A 17,195-nucleotide genomic window follows, 5' to 3' on the forward strand; every position below is an offset into this window, starting at 1 on the left:
TAAAACATTTTAAGTCATCAAAAACTTGATAATATTACAGCTAAATATAGGAGGGAATAGCTATTTATCGCTTTGTATTATAAACAACTTACCGCGGATATAAAAATGTACATTTATAAGATTAAAACCAGTTTTCTTAGCCCCAGATACCGAAGGCATGGGCTAAGAAAGCTGGTTTTAATCTTATGATTGTAATTTTTTTTGAAAACTGGATATAATACGATGCTACACATGATTTTTCAGTATGGCTGAGAATCGGTTAGAGAATCCACGGGATATTTATCGGTTTCGAAGTGATACTGGAAAAGTAGTAACATATTTTTTACTCGAATGTTTCAAAATTGCATCATTTTACTCATTAAATAAATTGTTATCTACTAACATCAGTTTCTGCAAAAGAAGAAATCTGCTAAGAACGAATGTAACTGTATGCAAGAGAGAAATTAAATTAGTTGCAATATTTGTTTTTGTCCAGAAAGATCTCACAAGTTGTAGATATTTTTGCGGTTAGTTTGTTTTTAATCTTTGGGTCCCTTTCTGGACATTTATCTATTAATGGGAGGGGGGGGGGGGGGGGTATACATTTATGTTCGATTACTTTCTGCAAAGTCCTTCACCCTCTATTTAGAAACCTTTCATTTTATTTCATTTTATGTCATTTAACCCAAAACCCTAGAGGATTAAGGTTTATAATAACATGCAAAACCCTCCATGTATAGCACTAAAAATATCTCAACTTAAAGAAAAAATGACTTAAAATGAAGCCTCGCTACCTAGATTATGTACACTAAAAGGGTTTTACAAAAGCAGATATTTTGAATGAATGATGTAAAAACAAGATGACGAACGTGAAATATTGCTAGATGATTACTCCTTCGGAAAATATGTTTATTTAGACAAAATACAGTAGCAACACTACTCTATAATTCAATGTTCGTCTGTCAGTAAAGAAGCTGTTACATCAACTTATTTATTCTGTTGATGGTTCATATGTTTGACATGTTTTGTAAAGTTTTCATCATGAACTGAGAATCCACTTTATATCTCACTTGGTCTATCTGTAGGATTGGCTGTTTTATCACTCATAGAAAATTGTTGAATATTTTATGAACCTAACTTATGGATATTTTCATCCTTGTCTTAGAACAAAATATTAACTCCCCATAATCTATGTAGTGTAGAATACATAAGCATGGATTTTTAAAATGACTATTACTTCTCCTTTTAAGATTTCTTTGTGGAATTTTTTTTTAACAGTTAAATCATTTTTTATCAGCTAATAAAAATCTCAAACATATGCTTTTATACTTAAAAAGCATTATTTTACAGGTGTTATGTAATGTTTTGTATAGTGTAACGTGTACATTTACTTACATAAATTATATAATCATGAATAAAAAATTAACCCCGTGAGTAACAGGATGTTTGTATCTAAATCTGTCTTTTGAATTAATAATATGTAAAGCTTTCTAATAGTATTCTTGGCGTTTTGTTATTCCTTGACCTTTCTAGACTAGCCCGAAATTTTTTTATCGAAGTTTCGTGATTATAAATATATCAGTAAAATTTATAATTGCACCATATAATGAAATTTTATGTTTTTAAAAGTTTTAAGATAAAATTTCATTTAATAAAGTAAAAAATAAATTAATACTTAAAAGCACAAAGCAAAATATATTATTTTTAAACATGACAATATACCTTACAGTGGCGTGCACATTTTTTTGCCATGAGGTTAAGAAAATGGTAAGGTAGGCCTACAAATTTTCAATATTAATGGGTGTTGACACCCCTCTAAAGCTCGCTACCGCACAATCATGATGCCTTACCTTCTAGGTCTAATAATTCTTGGTAGAAAATGTTCCAAATCCTCACTGCTAACACTGTGACTGTCAAAAGTTGGCTCAGATGTCGTCTTTTTCATGGGACCCTCCATTTCTTGTCTAGAAGAAGTCCATACATATAATTTACACAAAATTATTGAGTAGCCCCGCAGTGTTAGTGCCCCGACAGAGGTTGGTCATAAGAAAACACCCCCCCCCCCCCCCCCGCTTATCTTCAATCTATTTCATTACTTTAGTACTTAACCGGCCCTTTGCGTGAATAAACCCTCATATAATGGCAGTTGACTGCTTTTTAGCCACTGATTTATCCTTATACTAAAGTAACAGGATGTTTATGTGTCTGTGTGTTTGTTTGTACCGAAGGATCTCGCTAACCGCTGAACCGATCGGGTTCTCCTTAACAGGGTAGCTTCGCATAGGTTCCGAGAGGTTTTATAACTATTTTGGGGGAGGATACCACCACCCTCCCAAGAGAAATAATAATAAATCGAAATTTTTATTTAAGTATAGAGACTCCTACGTAACATTGCGAGGTATCGTATAAAGAGACTCTTACGCAACATATCGTAGAAACTTGAACGCAACAAAAAAACAAACATTTAAAGTTCAACTAAAGGCTTCTAGGGGCGTAGCCGCTAGTGATAAATTAAAGCAATATCTTCTGTATGTTATTTCAGGGATCTAAAGGGAAAATACAATGGTTGATAAATTGATATAGATCCCTAATGATGTTACACAAAATGGCCAATTCTGTAGATTAAAATAGTGGATGAAACGTTTAGACACTCAACTTTATTAACCAACCAATAAAAATTCAATAAAAGCCCCCAGGTTGTTATGCTTCCGAATAAGAAAAGTTATTGTAAGAAAAAGCCCAATGTCACTTCCCTCCTTGATGTTAATTACACGTACCTTCTCTGATTGATGGAGTGATAGGATGTCTTTTGTTGACTGTTCAAAGCTGACGTTGATTTAGCAGTAGTATTCTGGCTGTACATTGGGTTCTGATACATGTTCTAAAATTATGAGGGGTTAATTAAGGTTCCGATTTTGTGCAGTACCTAATTTATATTCTTTAAATGGGTTATATGGTACGTAACTATACAAAACAAAATGTATCTTAAAACCAATTGATTAATCATTTAAAGGCAGTATTTCAGTAGTTATTTGTACTTTTTAAACTTGCAGATATATTTGGTATACTGGATTTCGGTCAACCACAAACAGATTAATGGATAAGCAGAAGGCCAGAAAATCACATAATGATAACTCAAATACCTAGGTGATTCTAATATTCCAAAGTTCTAGCTGACAAATCACAATCGATGTTCTGGTATTAATTTTTAAATTCATATTTTCTATCTATATTATACAGGAATCTCCTTAAAAAGTTAAAGTAACAGTGTTTTTTAACATGAACACTTGAAAAATATTTTAAAAATTCCTTCTGGAAGACGACTTTTAATAAGTCCTTCTAGAAAATTCTAGAAATTTTGGGGTTACATAGTTATTTTTAGTAATATGACAAAAAAGATTTTCCAAGAATTTAAAAAAAATCATGATGAAATGTGGCAAAAAGGTGGAATTAATCTCTTTTTAAGAAGACAGAAAAATGAGTGGGCCCTTGCATTTTGAGCCAGATTCTGTCTACACTTGCTTATCTACAAAATAGGCTATCCTCTTAATAGTATACCTAACATTTCCTTAATCCAATTTACTTTACTGTACTTAGGCGCATGTACTGATGTCCGTATTATTAATATTTACCTGTAGACTGACTGAAGGATAGGTATAGACTCCAACAAAAGAATTCTGTGACTATATCATACCTGTAGACTGACAGAAGGATAAGTATAGACTCCAACATAATAATTCTGTGACTATATCATACCTGTAGACTGACAGAAGGATAAGTATAGACTCCAACATAATAATTCTGTGACTATATCATACCTGTAGACTGACTGAAGGATAAGAATAGACTCCAACATAATAATTCTGTGACTATATCATACCTGTAGACTGACAGAAGGATACGTATAGACTCCAACATAATAATTCTGTGACTATATTATACCTTTAGACTGACTGAAGGATAAGTATAGACTCCAACATGATAATTCTGTGACTGCTTGGCTGTGCTACTCACTGATGTAACCATTATTAATATTTACCTGTAGACTGACTGAAGGATAAGTATAGATTCCAACATAATAATTCTGTGACTTTATCATACCTGGAGACTGACTGAAGGATAAGTATAGACTTCAACATAATAATTCTGTGACTGGTGGCTGTGCTACTCACTGTTGTCCCTATTATTAATATTTACCTGTAGACTGACTGAAGGATAAGTATAGACTCCAACATAATAATTCTGTGACTATATCATACCTGTAGACTAACTGAAGGATAAGTATAGACTCCAACATAATAATTCTGTGACTGGTGGCTGTGCTACTCACTGTTGTCCCTATTATTAATATTTACCTGTAGACTGACTGAAGGATAAGTATAGACTCCAACATAATAATTCTGTGACTATATCATACCTGTAGACTAACTGAAGGATAAGTATAGACTCCAACATAATAATTCTGTGACTGCTTGGTTGTGCTACTCACTGATGGCTCACTAAATGTACAAACATAATTACCACATTAGTGGCTTTAAAGGGCCCAGTGAATCGTTTAAGCTAGTAAGAAGTAATGAAAAGTTGCGTTTTTTTTATCCAAATTGGAAAATGATTTTAAAGGTAACAGGATGTTTGTCTCAAGTTCTTGCTAACTGAGGGTTTTCCTTCACAGTGAAGCTTTACTTAAATTAAAGGTAGGTTATAACTATTTTGGTGAAGGATACCTCCACCCTCCAAGGAGAAATCTCCCCTTTTAACGTCTTTAGTTATGACCCAGTGTTACTTAATACATATTCTGATGAAATTTACCTTATTTTCTTTTTCAATTTTCTATTTCTAGTAGCAAAGCTTATCAGTGGGGCTCCGGTCAATTCCTAGAAAATAAAATATAAATAAAATAAATGTTAATAATTTAGATACAATGAAAACAAGAAGAATAATGTCCACATGAAGTTCACAGAATATCAATAATTTCATCAAATGCATCAACTTATCGAATTCAAATTATATTTAATACGCATAAACAGTTTCCTTCCCTTTGTCTTATTTCTTTTATTTTATAGTATCTAAAACTTGATCCTATGTTTTTCTGAATAAAAGCTAATATAATACATAATCTAGGGTTCGACAGCCGCGCGTCAGCCGCGAGTAAGCCTCAAATTTAAACCCGTTTGGTTGCTTTGAAAACTGTTTTGAAAAGAGGAACTTCCATATTTGGATACGGTTTAGACATCCATCTGATTCTTATAATTGTAAAAGGTTGATTTTCATGAGTCTTACAGTGAAGATACGGAAAGTGTCATGTGTGACGTCATAAAAATACGTCTAAATCCATCTCTTTTTAGGGTTTCCATTCCCATTTGATCCTTCCGTTTAGACGTATTTTTATGACGTAAAACATGACACTTTCCATAACTTCCTTGTAGGCGGCTGCCTACCCCTGGCATAATCTTAGCAAGGACGAAAGTAATCCAATTAACCATTCATCTGTATCAATATAAAATATTATATTAGATTAACCCATCTTCTTTTCATAGGTTTTACCTTGTTAATTATATTCAAACGCAAATAAAAGTTACATAAAATCAAGGATGATCATATCTAAATAGCGCAGCATAAACACTATACAAATTCGAAGTTAAAGGGGAATGATAGAAGTTATTGTAAATAAATCAGAAAACTTAACATTTTAGTTACCCTGTTCAGATAGGTACAAATAGACAGGTTTACCACTTTAGCGTTTTATTTATTTTATTTTATATAGATAAATTACTAAATAGAAAGATTAATAGATATGTATTCCTTTTTTTTCCTGACTATTTCATATCAATCTCTTTTCTTGGATATTTTATATCTATGGACACCTAAATTATTGTCTTGGTCTTCGTTGACTTTTTCTTTTCTTTAATATATAGTTAGATATATAGATAGGTCGATAGATAGGTCGATAAATAGGTCGATAGATAGGTCGATAGATAGGTCGATAGATAGGTCGATAGACAGGTAGATCGATAGGTTGATAGCTAGGTAGATAGATAGATATACCTGTGCGCTTAAAATCTTTTTCTGTCCTTCTTCTTGACTATTATTTTCTCTCTCTGCACCATTCTTTGGACTGACAGAAATCTTCTAAAAATTGTCAAGATTGTTTAAAAGATAAGGTTGACCAAAAACTATGTAAAATTTAAGGATTAATCAAAAATAACAGGATCTGTGTCCGTCTGTAGCGAAGTATTTCTTTAGCCGCTGAACCGATATGGTTCTCCTTTTCAGTAAAGATTCTTATATGCCCTCCCCTGTATAGTGTATAGCTACCATTCCAAAAAATCCTCACCCTTAATTTCCTTTCTTTTTGAACCTTGTTCACCATCTACCACCTTGAGTGCCCCTAGAGGCCTTACGAAAAAATCTTCTTTTATTGAAAATTCCAATTCTCCTTTCTTTATTTTTTACGTTCAGAACTTGATTTTCATCATTAATTTTAAATTCCATTTGAAATGCATTAAAATATTTTATCAGACTAAATTAACTTTTAGTACCCTTCATTTCAAATTAAATTATATAAGTGTTCTCTATTTTGATATATTTGTTTTATTAAGCGTCCAACTTTTAGGTATTGGAATCTGTTCATCAGTTCGACAACACTTCAGGAATGAATAAAAAATCAAATGATTGTGTTTATCAATGCCTAGGTATTCACAAAATCTAAAAATTACATTTATGAATTAGATTGTTTACAGATGTTTTATTTCATATATTTATAAGCAACATATCGAATAGTGACTTCGCCCTAAATAGAAGCATGTCATCCTTGCTTTAATTCTAATATTTTAAGATATTAAAATTTTTAAATATTTAACATACATACTATTTGAATTAAGAAATAGTATATAATATTATGTACTATAAATTCACACTAAAACTAAAATTGTTTAAGTGGCAAAAGATCTCTAAACTAAACTGATTTTTGCTTTTCAGGAAACCCTACTGTAGGCCTCCAAGTGATTTTATATTGTTTATATGTAAGTTCCTTTCTTTCTTTGCATAAAATTGAAGTCAAAATCAAGAAGAAGGGGTTATTGGTATAATAAACTAACAATTTGAGCATATCGCCCCTAATTAGTTCCTTTAAGTAGCGAAGTGTCCGTCAGTTCGTCTGGCGGCTATTTGAGATAGAATGATAAAAAATTGTGAAGCAGAATATATATTACTTGGTCCGTGCGTCAGTCATACTACCAAAGATCAATGCATATTATTTTAAAAAGGTTTCGTGATTTTTTACTATCTAGGTATGTATTTTTTCTTATGATTCTGAATAAATTAAATACTTGCCTGTTTGCGACGAAACTGTTGCTGCTGTTTGTTTAGATACAACCGCTGCGGTTGTGGCTGCAACTGGCGGCTGGCGGCGGCAAGTTCATGGCGGGGATAGGCCCCTGGTGGCGGCTGTAAGGGTAAACTAGCGGCGGTACAAGGCGGTGGACAAATATGATTGGCAGTCTGGAGAGAAGGCGGTGGCAGAGATGAAATGGTCAACCCCGAGTTTGTTGGACTACCTTGCAGCGGTGGCACGGTTGTAAATCCTGAAGAAAAAAAAAGTGTATTGATATATTAATATAAATTAATCATATGTAGTTAGATAATGAAAGAACTGTATGTAACTCTGTCAACAGGGCGGGAACACTGTCCAGATTTTACATTTGGTCTTTGAAATCTGCTAATAGTGTCGGAAATATAAACACAGCAAAAACCTTACAAAAAAAAACAAAAAGCAATTTGCCAGCAGACAAAAGTGTCTCCATCAAGTTTTCTGAATTATACATCTTATACTTATACATTTATTTTTGAAATGCCTTTCTTGTGTATTAGATATTCGTTATTTATTGATTTGAAAACTATATTAAAATAAAAAGTTAAGGTACAAAAAATTGTAGTTTTGAAAATTTAATAACATTTGGTATACACACACATAAAGAAATTTATGTTCCAATGTTTACAAAATGCATCCACCTCAATATGGCGGACAAAGTTTAGAAAAATTAAATGTAACTATTTTAGTTTTGGACTTTTTTCAGGGATAATGATAAACAAAATTACACCTTCTTTAGTTTAAAAGTATTGGTTAATTCTGCTGTTTTTGAACAAACCAACAAAATTTAATAAAAATACCCATTTTCACCTTACTAGTTTGCATTTTGTCCACATGCAATTTCAAACTTAGTTTCGCTAATATGACATTTAAAGATAGAAGTCATGGCTAACATGTTATTCTTGTTCATATAGTTAGAGCAATATAGAACTCATGAAAATATAAAAGTCTAAATATTTCCATTTGTGAAACTTAAAAAAGTTAAATAGATATAATGGCTTGTTGTAATTCGATAATCTAATTAATGTATGTAGCTATATTTATTTGTTATAAAGAATACATGTTCCTTTTAATGTGCATTCAAAAGCATGTCCCCGCGGAATATTAATATTTTTAGGTACAATATTTTCCTTTTTATTTTAAATATTTGGACTTTTTAAACCTTCCTTTCAATACTACATTAACAAGGACAGTTATATCAAAACGCAGCATATCAAAACTTAACAATATTTTGATAGAAATGATCCCATGTGCTTATGGAAGTTAATCGTTTTTAAAAGTAAATATCCACCTAAATTTTTGTGGAGTTTACCTCCAAAAAGAATTTTTTTAGAAATTGAAATTGAAAACATTTATTATTTATAAGGTTGGGTTGTATTATACATTTGTAATTTTACACATATTATGCACTTTGAAAATGAAAAATTGACTCTTTTACATATTAGTGTTTGATTTGTTTTTATTGGCCCTCTTTAATGGAATTAAGAGACTGCTTTCTTTGCTTACTTCTATGTAGCATTCCACCTATTTATTTCATTTAACTCTCCTTCATAATTTGTTTTCTCTTTTGCTATTTTACTGAAAATAGAAAATTTTGACATGAGGAACATTAAACAAAGTGTTTTAAGTTATCAAAATCAGTAATCTAATATACAAATCTTTTACATAAGCTAGAGCATGTAACATTTATTTGTGTAAATGCCATGAAAACTGCATTTTTTTGACCCACTTTACATAATAATATTACCCATAGGGTTAATAATTATGTAGTAACCTTCCACAAAATTGTTGCACATAAATTTGATTATTCTCAGTAGCTTTTTATGTAATTAATAGTAATGCTACTCTATTATAATGTTTTGAATCGAGAGGACGAGTCTAACATGTCTAAATTAACAAACATAGCAATCCATTACGGCCTTTAATGTAAACAAGGTTGACAACATTCATAAATAGCGAAGCTAAAAAGTTATAGATGGACATGTGGAAAAAAATTAACTATAGATCAGTGTCATAAAAAAAACATTAAACAATAAAATCACAAAAATTTAAAAATCTTGAAAATCTAGCACTCCAACCAAAAAGAAAATCTAAATGAAATTTGATGGAAATATGTGGAATGTGAACTTATTCCATCCCTGAAAAATTTCAGCTGTCGATCTTGAATAGGAGCCGAGAAAATCACGTTTCCTCCATTGCATTGTGTTATGGAAAGATGGGTGAAAGGACGGACTGGCGTACGAACGGACAGACAAAGTAAATTACATTTGGAGTAGCTTCGCTACTAAAAAAGCTTCGCTGTTAAAAATATGTTACATCTATTGAAAATGAAACCAACAGTTGCTGAAAATGAAGGCCAATATAAAATTTTGATTAGCAATATCCGTAGATGCAGGAAAAGACGAACAGGGCCAATTATTCAGATTTATAATCTTGTAATGTTTCTATTATTGTTGTAGATTTTAATCATACAACATTCTTTGTTTAATTACTACCCAATTACAAGAAAAGTGTAATAAGTTAAAATAAGATTCAATTTAAAAATTCATATGCTTTTGTAGAAGTGTAGAAAAATGTATTTAGCTCACTAGAAAACTAAGATTTAAATAGTGGAACAACCTAAAATTTGCTAGGGACCTAAATAAAGCTTCCCTATAATACATAACTCAAAATGTGAAGTGGTTAGTGAGATCTTAAAGGACAAACATATAACTTTAATTAATATCATATGTAATAGGATCAAGTATTTCATTTGTTAGATACAGTGCTTTTATGACAGGAGTATAATTTTATTGTCTTAAATAATTTCAAAAACAATTTTAAAACACAAATGAGTTAAATTCGCTGAATAATTGGCCCTGACCCTGGGAAAAACAAATAATTTGGGTACGTGTAAAATCACGCAATGTTGGCTGTTTCTCAAAACTATTTGATACCATATAATAACAGTAGAAATAAAGGCCTAACTAGCCTACTTCTATGCGGTAAAGATATCTTTAAACTTGGCTTGGCAGCCTTGAATTTTACCAATCAAACCCCTTTAATGGCCTATTATTAGTAGCGAAGCTTCTCTTTAAGCTTGGTTGGTGACTAAAAAGACAGTTTGGTAGTTTTGTATTATTTAAATATTTTTTCGTATGATTTTCATGGACTTTCAAACTAAACTGTGCCAAGTATGACAACGCTCAAACAAAAGAACAAACGAACATTAACACTTGGCTGTACAGATGCTTCGCTCGTAAAATTATGACTTATAGTCCTAAGAATCATCAATGAAAAATTCAAGTTAATTGAATAATTATTTCACGTAAAGAGTTGTTGTTAAATGCCTAAAAATTTATATGCTTGACTTTTTGTTGTACCTTAATTTCACTGGAATCTACATGCTACTTTTAGATCAAGGGCTATTCTTTTTGTGTGTAAAGATGTACAAACTGGATTTGAATGTAGAAAAGCTTCGTTTTTAACAAAAATTTTAACATACACAATTTATCTTTTTACATGGAAAGTAAACATTTCTTCATTGATTGATTGATTGACTATAACAAAATATTCAGCTATACATTATTCATAGTTTGAAGCAGGGAAGATTTTCTGTAATTTGCGAATGTACGCCAGTAACACTTGGGTTAATACTAATTTTGTTTAAGTTTTTGCGAAGCTACTTTACACTTCTACTACTTTTCATGCCTTTTAAAAGTTTATTTAAGAAAATTGTTGTGGGCTTCAAAGCTTTTTGAGGGAAAATTATCTCTTTATGTTTGGTATACAAGCGTTTTAACAATCAGCTCATTTTCTTTAAACTTGGTTTCCTCTATATATACTCAGTATGTCTTTTAGCATATTTCATATTTTTTTTTTTTTTTGGTTGATTTTTAAATTCAACATTTAATTTCAAGATGTTCTAAAAAATAAAACTTTTATCAGTTTTAGTTTCTATTCAAAAAACAAAATTTAATTTCAAAATGAGGATATTGTTATACTTGTTTATATTAACTTTTTATGCTATATTATGAATAAAAGTGAATGTTTTTAGCAAAGTAAAAAAGTACATTTTTTTTAAAAATGTACGAAAACGAGAACAAAAATGTTCATAGTTCAATCATTCAAAGATTATTATGGGCAATAGGTTATAAATTGCCCCTAGAAAAAAAAATTTATATTTACTGAAATGTTTGACTAAGTTGATTTATCTATTTTCTGGAAGCTTCACAATTAATTTTGATTTAAATTTTTTTTTAAAGCTCACCAAATATTTTTAAAGTTATTATTTTTTTTTTGGGGGGGGAGGGGGTATTTACAACCCCCAAAATTGTTTGGGGGTTCAAATACCCCCATAAACTGTCGTTGGGGGGGGGGGGGGGGCAACACATAGTGAAATTGACAACATCTCCATTTGCCGCCCAAATTTTATTTTAGATTTATTTCGCTTGTTGGTTATACCTCATTCCTGGGAAAAAGTATATCAATATTAGTTAAACGATCTAATCTAATAGTAATAATATATATTTAAGCATGAGAGAGATATATGAAAAGTGTTTTATTTTCATTAAAAAGATATAATAAGAAAAAGTTGTTACTTTAATTAATCAAAGTAAAAGATTTGCGATATAGATGATTTGGTAATGTGATTTCCTATGCTGAAGTACAAGCACACCATGAGAAGATCTGTAAGAGTAGATGAATGAAATCTATTCAATAAATAATATCAATGTATTAGCCAATATGTATCACAAGGAGTAGTTTCAACAAGTTCAGAAAAAAATATTTCTAAAACATTCTTATTAAAATATTAAAACCAAGGATGATAACTTCAATACGAACGGAAACACAAACATATTGTGGAAGGACAAAGTAAGTTATAGAGCAGATATTAAATAGATATGTAAAAAACGAAACCTTTTTTGCAGATGCATCGGTCTCTTTCGCTATTACCGACAGACTGATGAACTAAGTAAATTATATAACGGAAGCTCATTGGTATAGTGAATCTTCGAATTATACATTAGCTTCGCTACTCACAAAGTTTTAGAGCATTTAAAGAATTATAGATATTGTAGATCTAATAAGAAGGTCATAATGTCGATGAAAGTAATAGCAATATAGAATTTTAATGATATCTAGTGGAGAACGTTTACTAAATATCAGATAAAATGTAAACTAGACTAAAATTCTATAGCAACCACCCACAATCTTTTTCAAGTAAAGCAGCTTATAGTGCCTGATAAAAAATGACGATATACAATAAAAATGCTCAATGATAGGCCAGTATACATTGTATTTGATCAATGGTAAAATGTATACTGGCCTATCATTGGTCATTGTATGACGTCATTTTTTATTAGGCATTATAAGCTGCTTCTTATCAAGGTGCCTATTTCACACAACTAGGTAAATTATCCTTGATTTATATTTTAAATTGAGAATTACTGGATGAAGGAAAAATATAAAATGTATAAATATCCAAAAATAATTTTCTTTGATAATATCCGAAACAAGATAGATAATTCTTCAAAGATAACTTTATATGGAAGTAACTAGATGTGTTTGTCTGTTCCAAAAGATCTCGTTAACCACTTGACAAATAATTGACTTTCCTTTACAGTTAAGCTTTTGATTCTTAATAATTTATTTCATTTAAACACATATAACATGAAACAAACTATAATATTTTTGGATTTTTTTTGTTAAAATACAGAAAATTATTCAACATTACACAGATAGTTATGTTTTTAAAGTTCAGTTGATGTTTGATGTTTTTAAAATGATTTTTATTCCATTAAAAAAAAATCATTCACAAAATAAGTAAATAAACAAACATTAAACTAATGAGTACAAGTTATTATTATAGTTATAACACAATGGGACAAAATCATGATAAGTTAGAAGGGTTTAAAATGATTAATGTTTATGAGATTATCAGCAACACAATGTTACAACATAATAATAGACAGGCAAACTATAATTGTGAGTTCGATCTTGTGTAACATAATATGATAATTAACAGATGATAAAAGTTTTCCTTATTTAGTTTTGTCCAGAAAGATAAATTTAACTATTGTCACTTTTTACACTTTATACATGATCCACATAGACAAATATCAATGTTTATCTCTTTGCTGATTTCTTCTGCAGGATACCATGACTTGAAAGTGTCAAGGATGACCACAAATCGTCGACAGCAAGACGAAAAAGTTTCAATAAAGAAACCCCTTTATCCATGATGGCTGATGCCTGGTATGGATAAGACCATGAGGAGATTCATACTGAAAAATCAGGAGTTATGTCAAGAACAAAATAGTAATCTCCAAGCTAATTTGTTTTAAAGTTCCAAGATTTACCCATGGTGTTTGTAGATTTTGTGGGGGTGCAGTAGTAGTTATGTAAAGTAAGGGTCTGAAAAGGTTTCATCTTTTTTTAAACCCTCCTCTTTTTGCTTTTAAAAAACTAAAATTCAAAGTGTGAGGTAATCTTCTTCTACCCATCCTCCCACCCTCGTTAAAGAGCCTTTTAAGGCTGCTTAGGTAATATTTATTTTCTAAAAAATCTTTGTTAAATTTTAGCAAATATGTTTTAAAACACAAATTTGCATTTATTTTGTGTGACTGGAGAAAGATGATTGGCTGCTTAACATATAAAGAACAAACTAACCGCACAAAAAAACCTTTAGAGTAGCTTCGATTTGATAAAACTAATGATAAGCATTTCATAAATGAAAGAATTTATATATTTTACATTAAAGAACATTTGTACTTTTTAACTAAAAACTTCTTATCTTTTTAAAAGGTGAAGCTAATTTTCTAAGAATATATGTTTTAAGATTAACTTAGTATTAAGAATAGAATTAAGGGAACTAGATACTTTTTCTCTTCAAATTACTTATAAGGTAAAAAAAAACTAGAAATGTTATTTCATTTCATATCCAGGGTATTCATTGGAGTAACACCCAACAGACAATAAATTATTTTATTGCATAATCATTGTCTTAAAGTTCTAATTGTGTATGCGTCTATGTAAGAACATTTAGATACCTTTTAATCTTGTAAATTATGTCAAACGCCGGACACAGCAGTAGTATATATTATCATTGTCTTTAGTATGACACGGATTCAATACTTTTCGGTACTTAACATTTACAGGATTCAAAAACTTGCTTTGAATTTGTAAGAAAAATTCGCCAAACCTTGAAATTTGAAAGTTTATGATTCATGTTGTAAGATATGGGTCACTTAATTCAAATGTGTATTTTAAAATTGCGGTTGGAGTTTTTAGATTTGTTGTCGTTTTACAGTTTTCATATTCTATAAATATGCTTTGAAAGAGTGTAACATTTAAAAAATTGTCTATCAAGAGACAATGAACGATAAATTGATGACAAGATTAAAATCACTGGTTGAAAAGATTGTACACAACAATTCAAGATTTTTAAAAGTATCCAAAGTTTTTGAACAAATTAGATGTTTAATGTTTATGAAAGTTTGGGTACCAGTGTAATTTACAAACTATAATGTCCCCATCCTTCCTGTTTTTACATGTCCTTTACAAATGCTGTGCTTACCTCTTTGTGGTGGGGGATATCTAATCCCATGCACATGACCAGCCTGTCCATAGTGGGGCGGGGCATGCATGTGTACACCCCCGTGTCCTGGCACTGGTATCAGCTGGCTGTGGTGGTGGTGATGTACAGCGGAAAGGTGTGGATGATGGCCAGCTGGCAGGTGTTGTTGGCCAGCAGCTAGGTGTATGTGGTGGTGTCCTGTTGCCACAATGGTTATTATATTATTTTACAATTATCCCAATATATAGAGAAGCAATTTTTTTTGTATTTGCACGATAAACACTAAACTGATTCAGTTCACAATATTTGAGAAGCTTCACAACGGCTCCTCCCCTTTAAGCTATAGGCGCATCCGAAAGTTATAAATATAACTTCAAATCAAACATAAATAGAAAAAAATCAAAAGGTTTTAATTATATTATGTATTCTTGACTAAGCATAGCTCAATTTTAAGATTACCAATCAGCAAAAACACAGTATTTAGTTTGGTAATTTCTTTAAATTACTATTTTTTTGTTTCTATTCTGTTTATGTGAAAGATATCAAATCTAATATTTTTGTAACAAAAAATTTATTAACCCGTGCCTGTGACCGCCAGGTGATTGTGGTCTATGTGACCTGCAGCCGCTGCTGTGACCGGCGCGTGACCGCCAAGCATCGCGGGTCCCTCAAGAGTAAAGGGGACCATTACTCAGTTCAATTCATTTTTTTCTGAAAAAAAGACAAAATAATTTGAAATTTCTAGTTATTTGACAAAATTCAATTCAAGATTCCTTCTTTGTCATGCATCTAACAAAGTAGTTGACCGTAAATCGAATCTCTTCATCTATCTTAAAATTACCAAACATATTAATTTTACACACAAATATATTAAGTATATAATGTATAAAATCAAACAAGGATGACAACATTAATAAAAAGAAAACTTAAATATGAATTGGCAGCGCTTGCATTACCATCAATGGTCATATATCGCAAATTGATTAAAATACAGGATGCTTTATGGCTAAAATGTAAATGTTTTTGTATAATAATAAAACATAGATGACAACATTTATAAGTAGTGCAGCACAAGAAGATATATTAAAAGATAGCAAGAAAACAAGCTGAAAAATTTTAATTTACTACAGTGCAGGCACACAAATATTTGTAGAAAAGTTTTGCATTTAAAATAGTTTTTGTTAAGAAACAAAACATGGGCTAATTTTGAAAGTCATGCTTAATAAACTTGACTTTTAAAATATGATTAGTTAAGAAAAGTGAACAATTTAACTAACTACCTTCCTTTTTTCTACCCCATTGCATTTAATATTCTTTTCAAACGATAGGGAGCTTTTACAGGATGTGTACAGCTTTTTTGAAACTTTACATGAAATAAAAATTAGAATGATGTCTTTGTGACTGTCTTAATCTTTACTAAAAGTCTTTTTAATTACTTCTTTAAAAGTGACCTTTTTATTTTGGGGTATGGCCTTTATCCCCTTTTTGGGGACAAAGCAAGTTGGTTTAGGTCTTAGACCCCACAGATCCAACCAAAAGAGAAATCCTTGAAGTTTTCTTTTTCTTATCAGCGTACAGCTTTACAAAAAAGTATTCTTGATATAAAAAATTCAATTTAAGTTGATCAAGGCATCAAAAAAATATTATACAAATCTTGGTATGAATATTTGCGACTTTGTTCCTTATTAAATAAAGAAATGCAGTATATACACATGTAACAAGGATGACAACACCAATAAGTAAGGAATAAATATTAAACAATTAATCTATTATCAAATAGACCAACAAAATATAGAGTAAATTTCCTATGGTTAATAAAATCGTGACAAGTATTTTCCGACATCTGTAGCAGCCAAGAATCCTACTTATTCTAGAGAATTTACTTTTCCACTAAAGTTTGAAAAGAAAACGACAAAAAAAGTAAAAGAAAAGAATCTTACTGGTCATGGGAATCTGCTCAACAATTTATACATTTCTACCATTAAAAGAAGCTGGTATTTTAAACCACAGCGTAGTATACAGACAAACAAAACATACATATGAATTATATAGCAGTTTCGCATCTAAAAATGCATAAATGGATGTCCTTCAAAAAATTAACCATGACAAAATGAAAACTCGTACACTGGAAAAAGAAAAGTTCCATAAAATTAAAGCATTAAATAATTTTGTTCCCAGATTAGTATTTTTAAAATTCAATTGATGTTTTTAAAATCCTAATTGAATATGCATTTATTAATTTGATAATTACTACTTTATCTTAATTTGAGGTTTAATCTTATTTTCTTT

At 30.6% G+C, this 17,195-nt stretch overlaps 1 protein-coding gene across 2 annotated transcripts in view; it reads right to left on the reverse strand.

The window, feature by feature from the left end:
• The window catches only part of LOC145325256 (uncharacterized), a 51,552-nt gene extending 35,933 nt beyond the window's left edge, over positions 1-15,619 (reverse strand). Inside the window, exons 1-8 of one of the 2 annotated variants that reach the window (XM_080168189.1) lie at positions 15,492-15,619; positions 14,907-15,104; positions 7,312-7,562; positions 6,025-6,108; positions 4,789-4,853; positions 4,397-4,478; positions 2,757-2,860; positions 1,830-1,943 (exon numbers count right to left, since the gene is read on the reverse strand). In XM_080168189.1, the coding sequence (XP_080024315.1) occupies positions 1,830-1,943; positions 2,757-2,860; positions 4,397-4,478; positions 4,789-4,853; positions 6,025-6,108; positions 7,312-7,562; positions 14,907-15,104; positions 15,492-15,594 (1,001 nt within the window). In that variant the 5' untranslated portion in view covers positions 15,595-15,619. Of the gene's footprint in view, positions 1-1,829; positions 1,944-2,756; positions 2,861-4,396; positions 4,479-4,788; positions 4,854-6,024; positions 6,109-7,311; positions 7,563-14,906; positions 15,105-15,485 lie in introns of both variants that reach the window. The other variant, XM_080168188.1, reaches the window with a different exon arrangement.
• Positions 15,620-17,195: the final 1,576 nt, after the last annotated feature.

Source organism: Acartia tonsa, chromosome 7, assembly GCF_053477335.1.
Source record: "Acartia tonsa isolate MP-2025a chromosome 7, ASM5347733v1, whole genome shotgun sequence".
Classification (NCBI taxonomy): Eukaryota; Metazoa; Arthropoda; class Copepoda; order Calanoida; family Acartiidae; genus Acartia; species Acartia tonsa.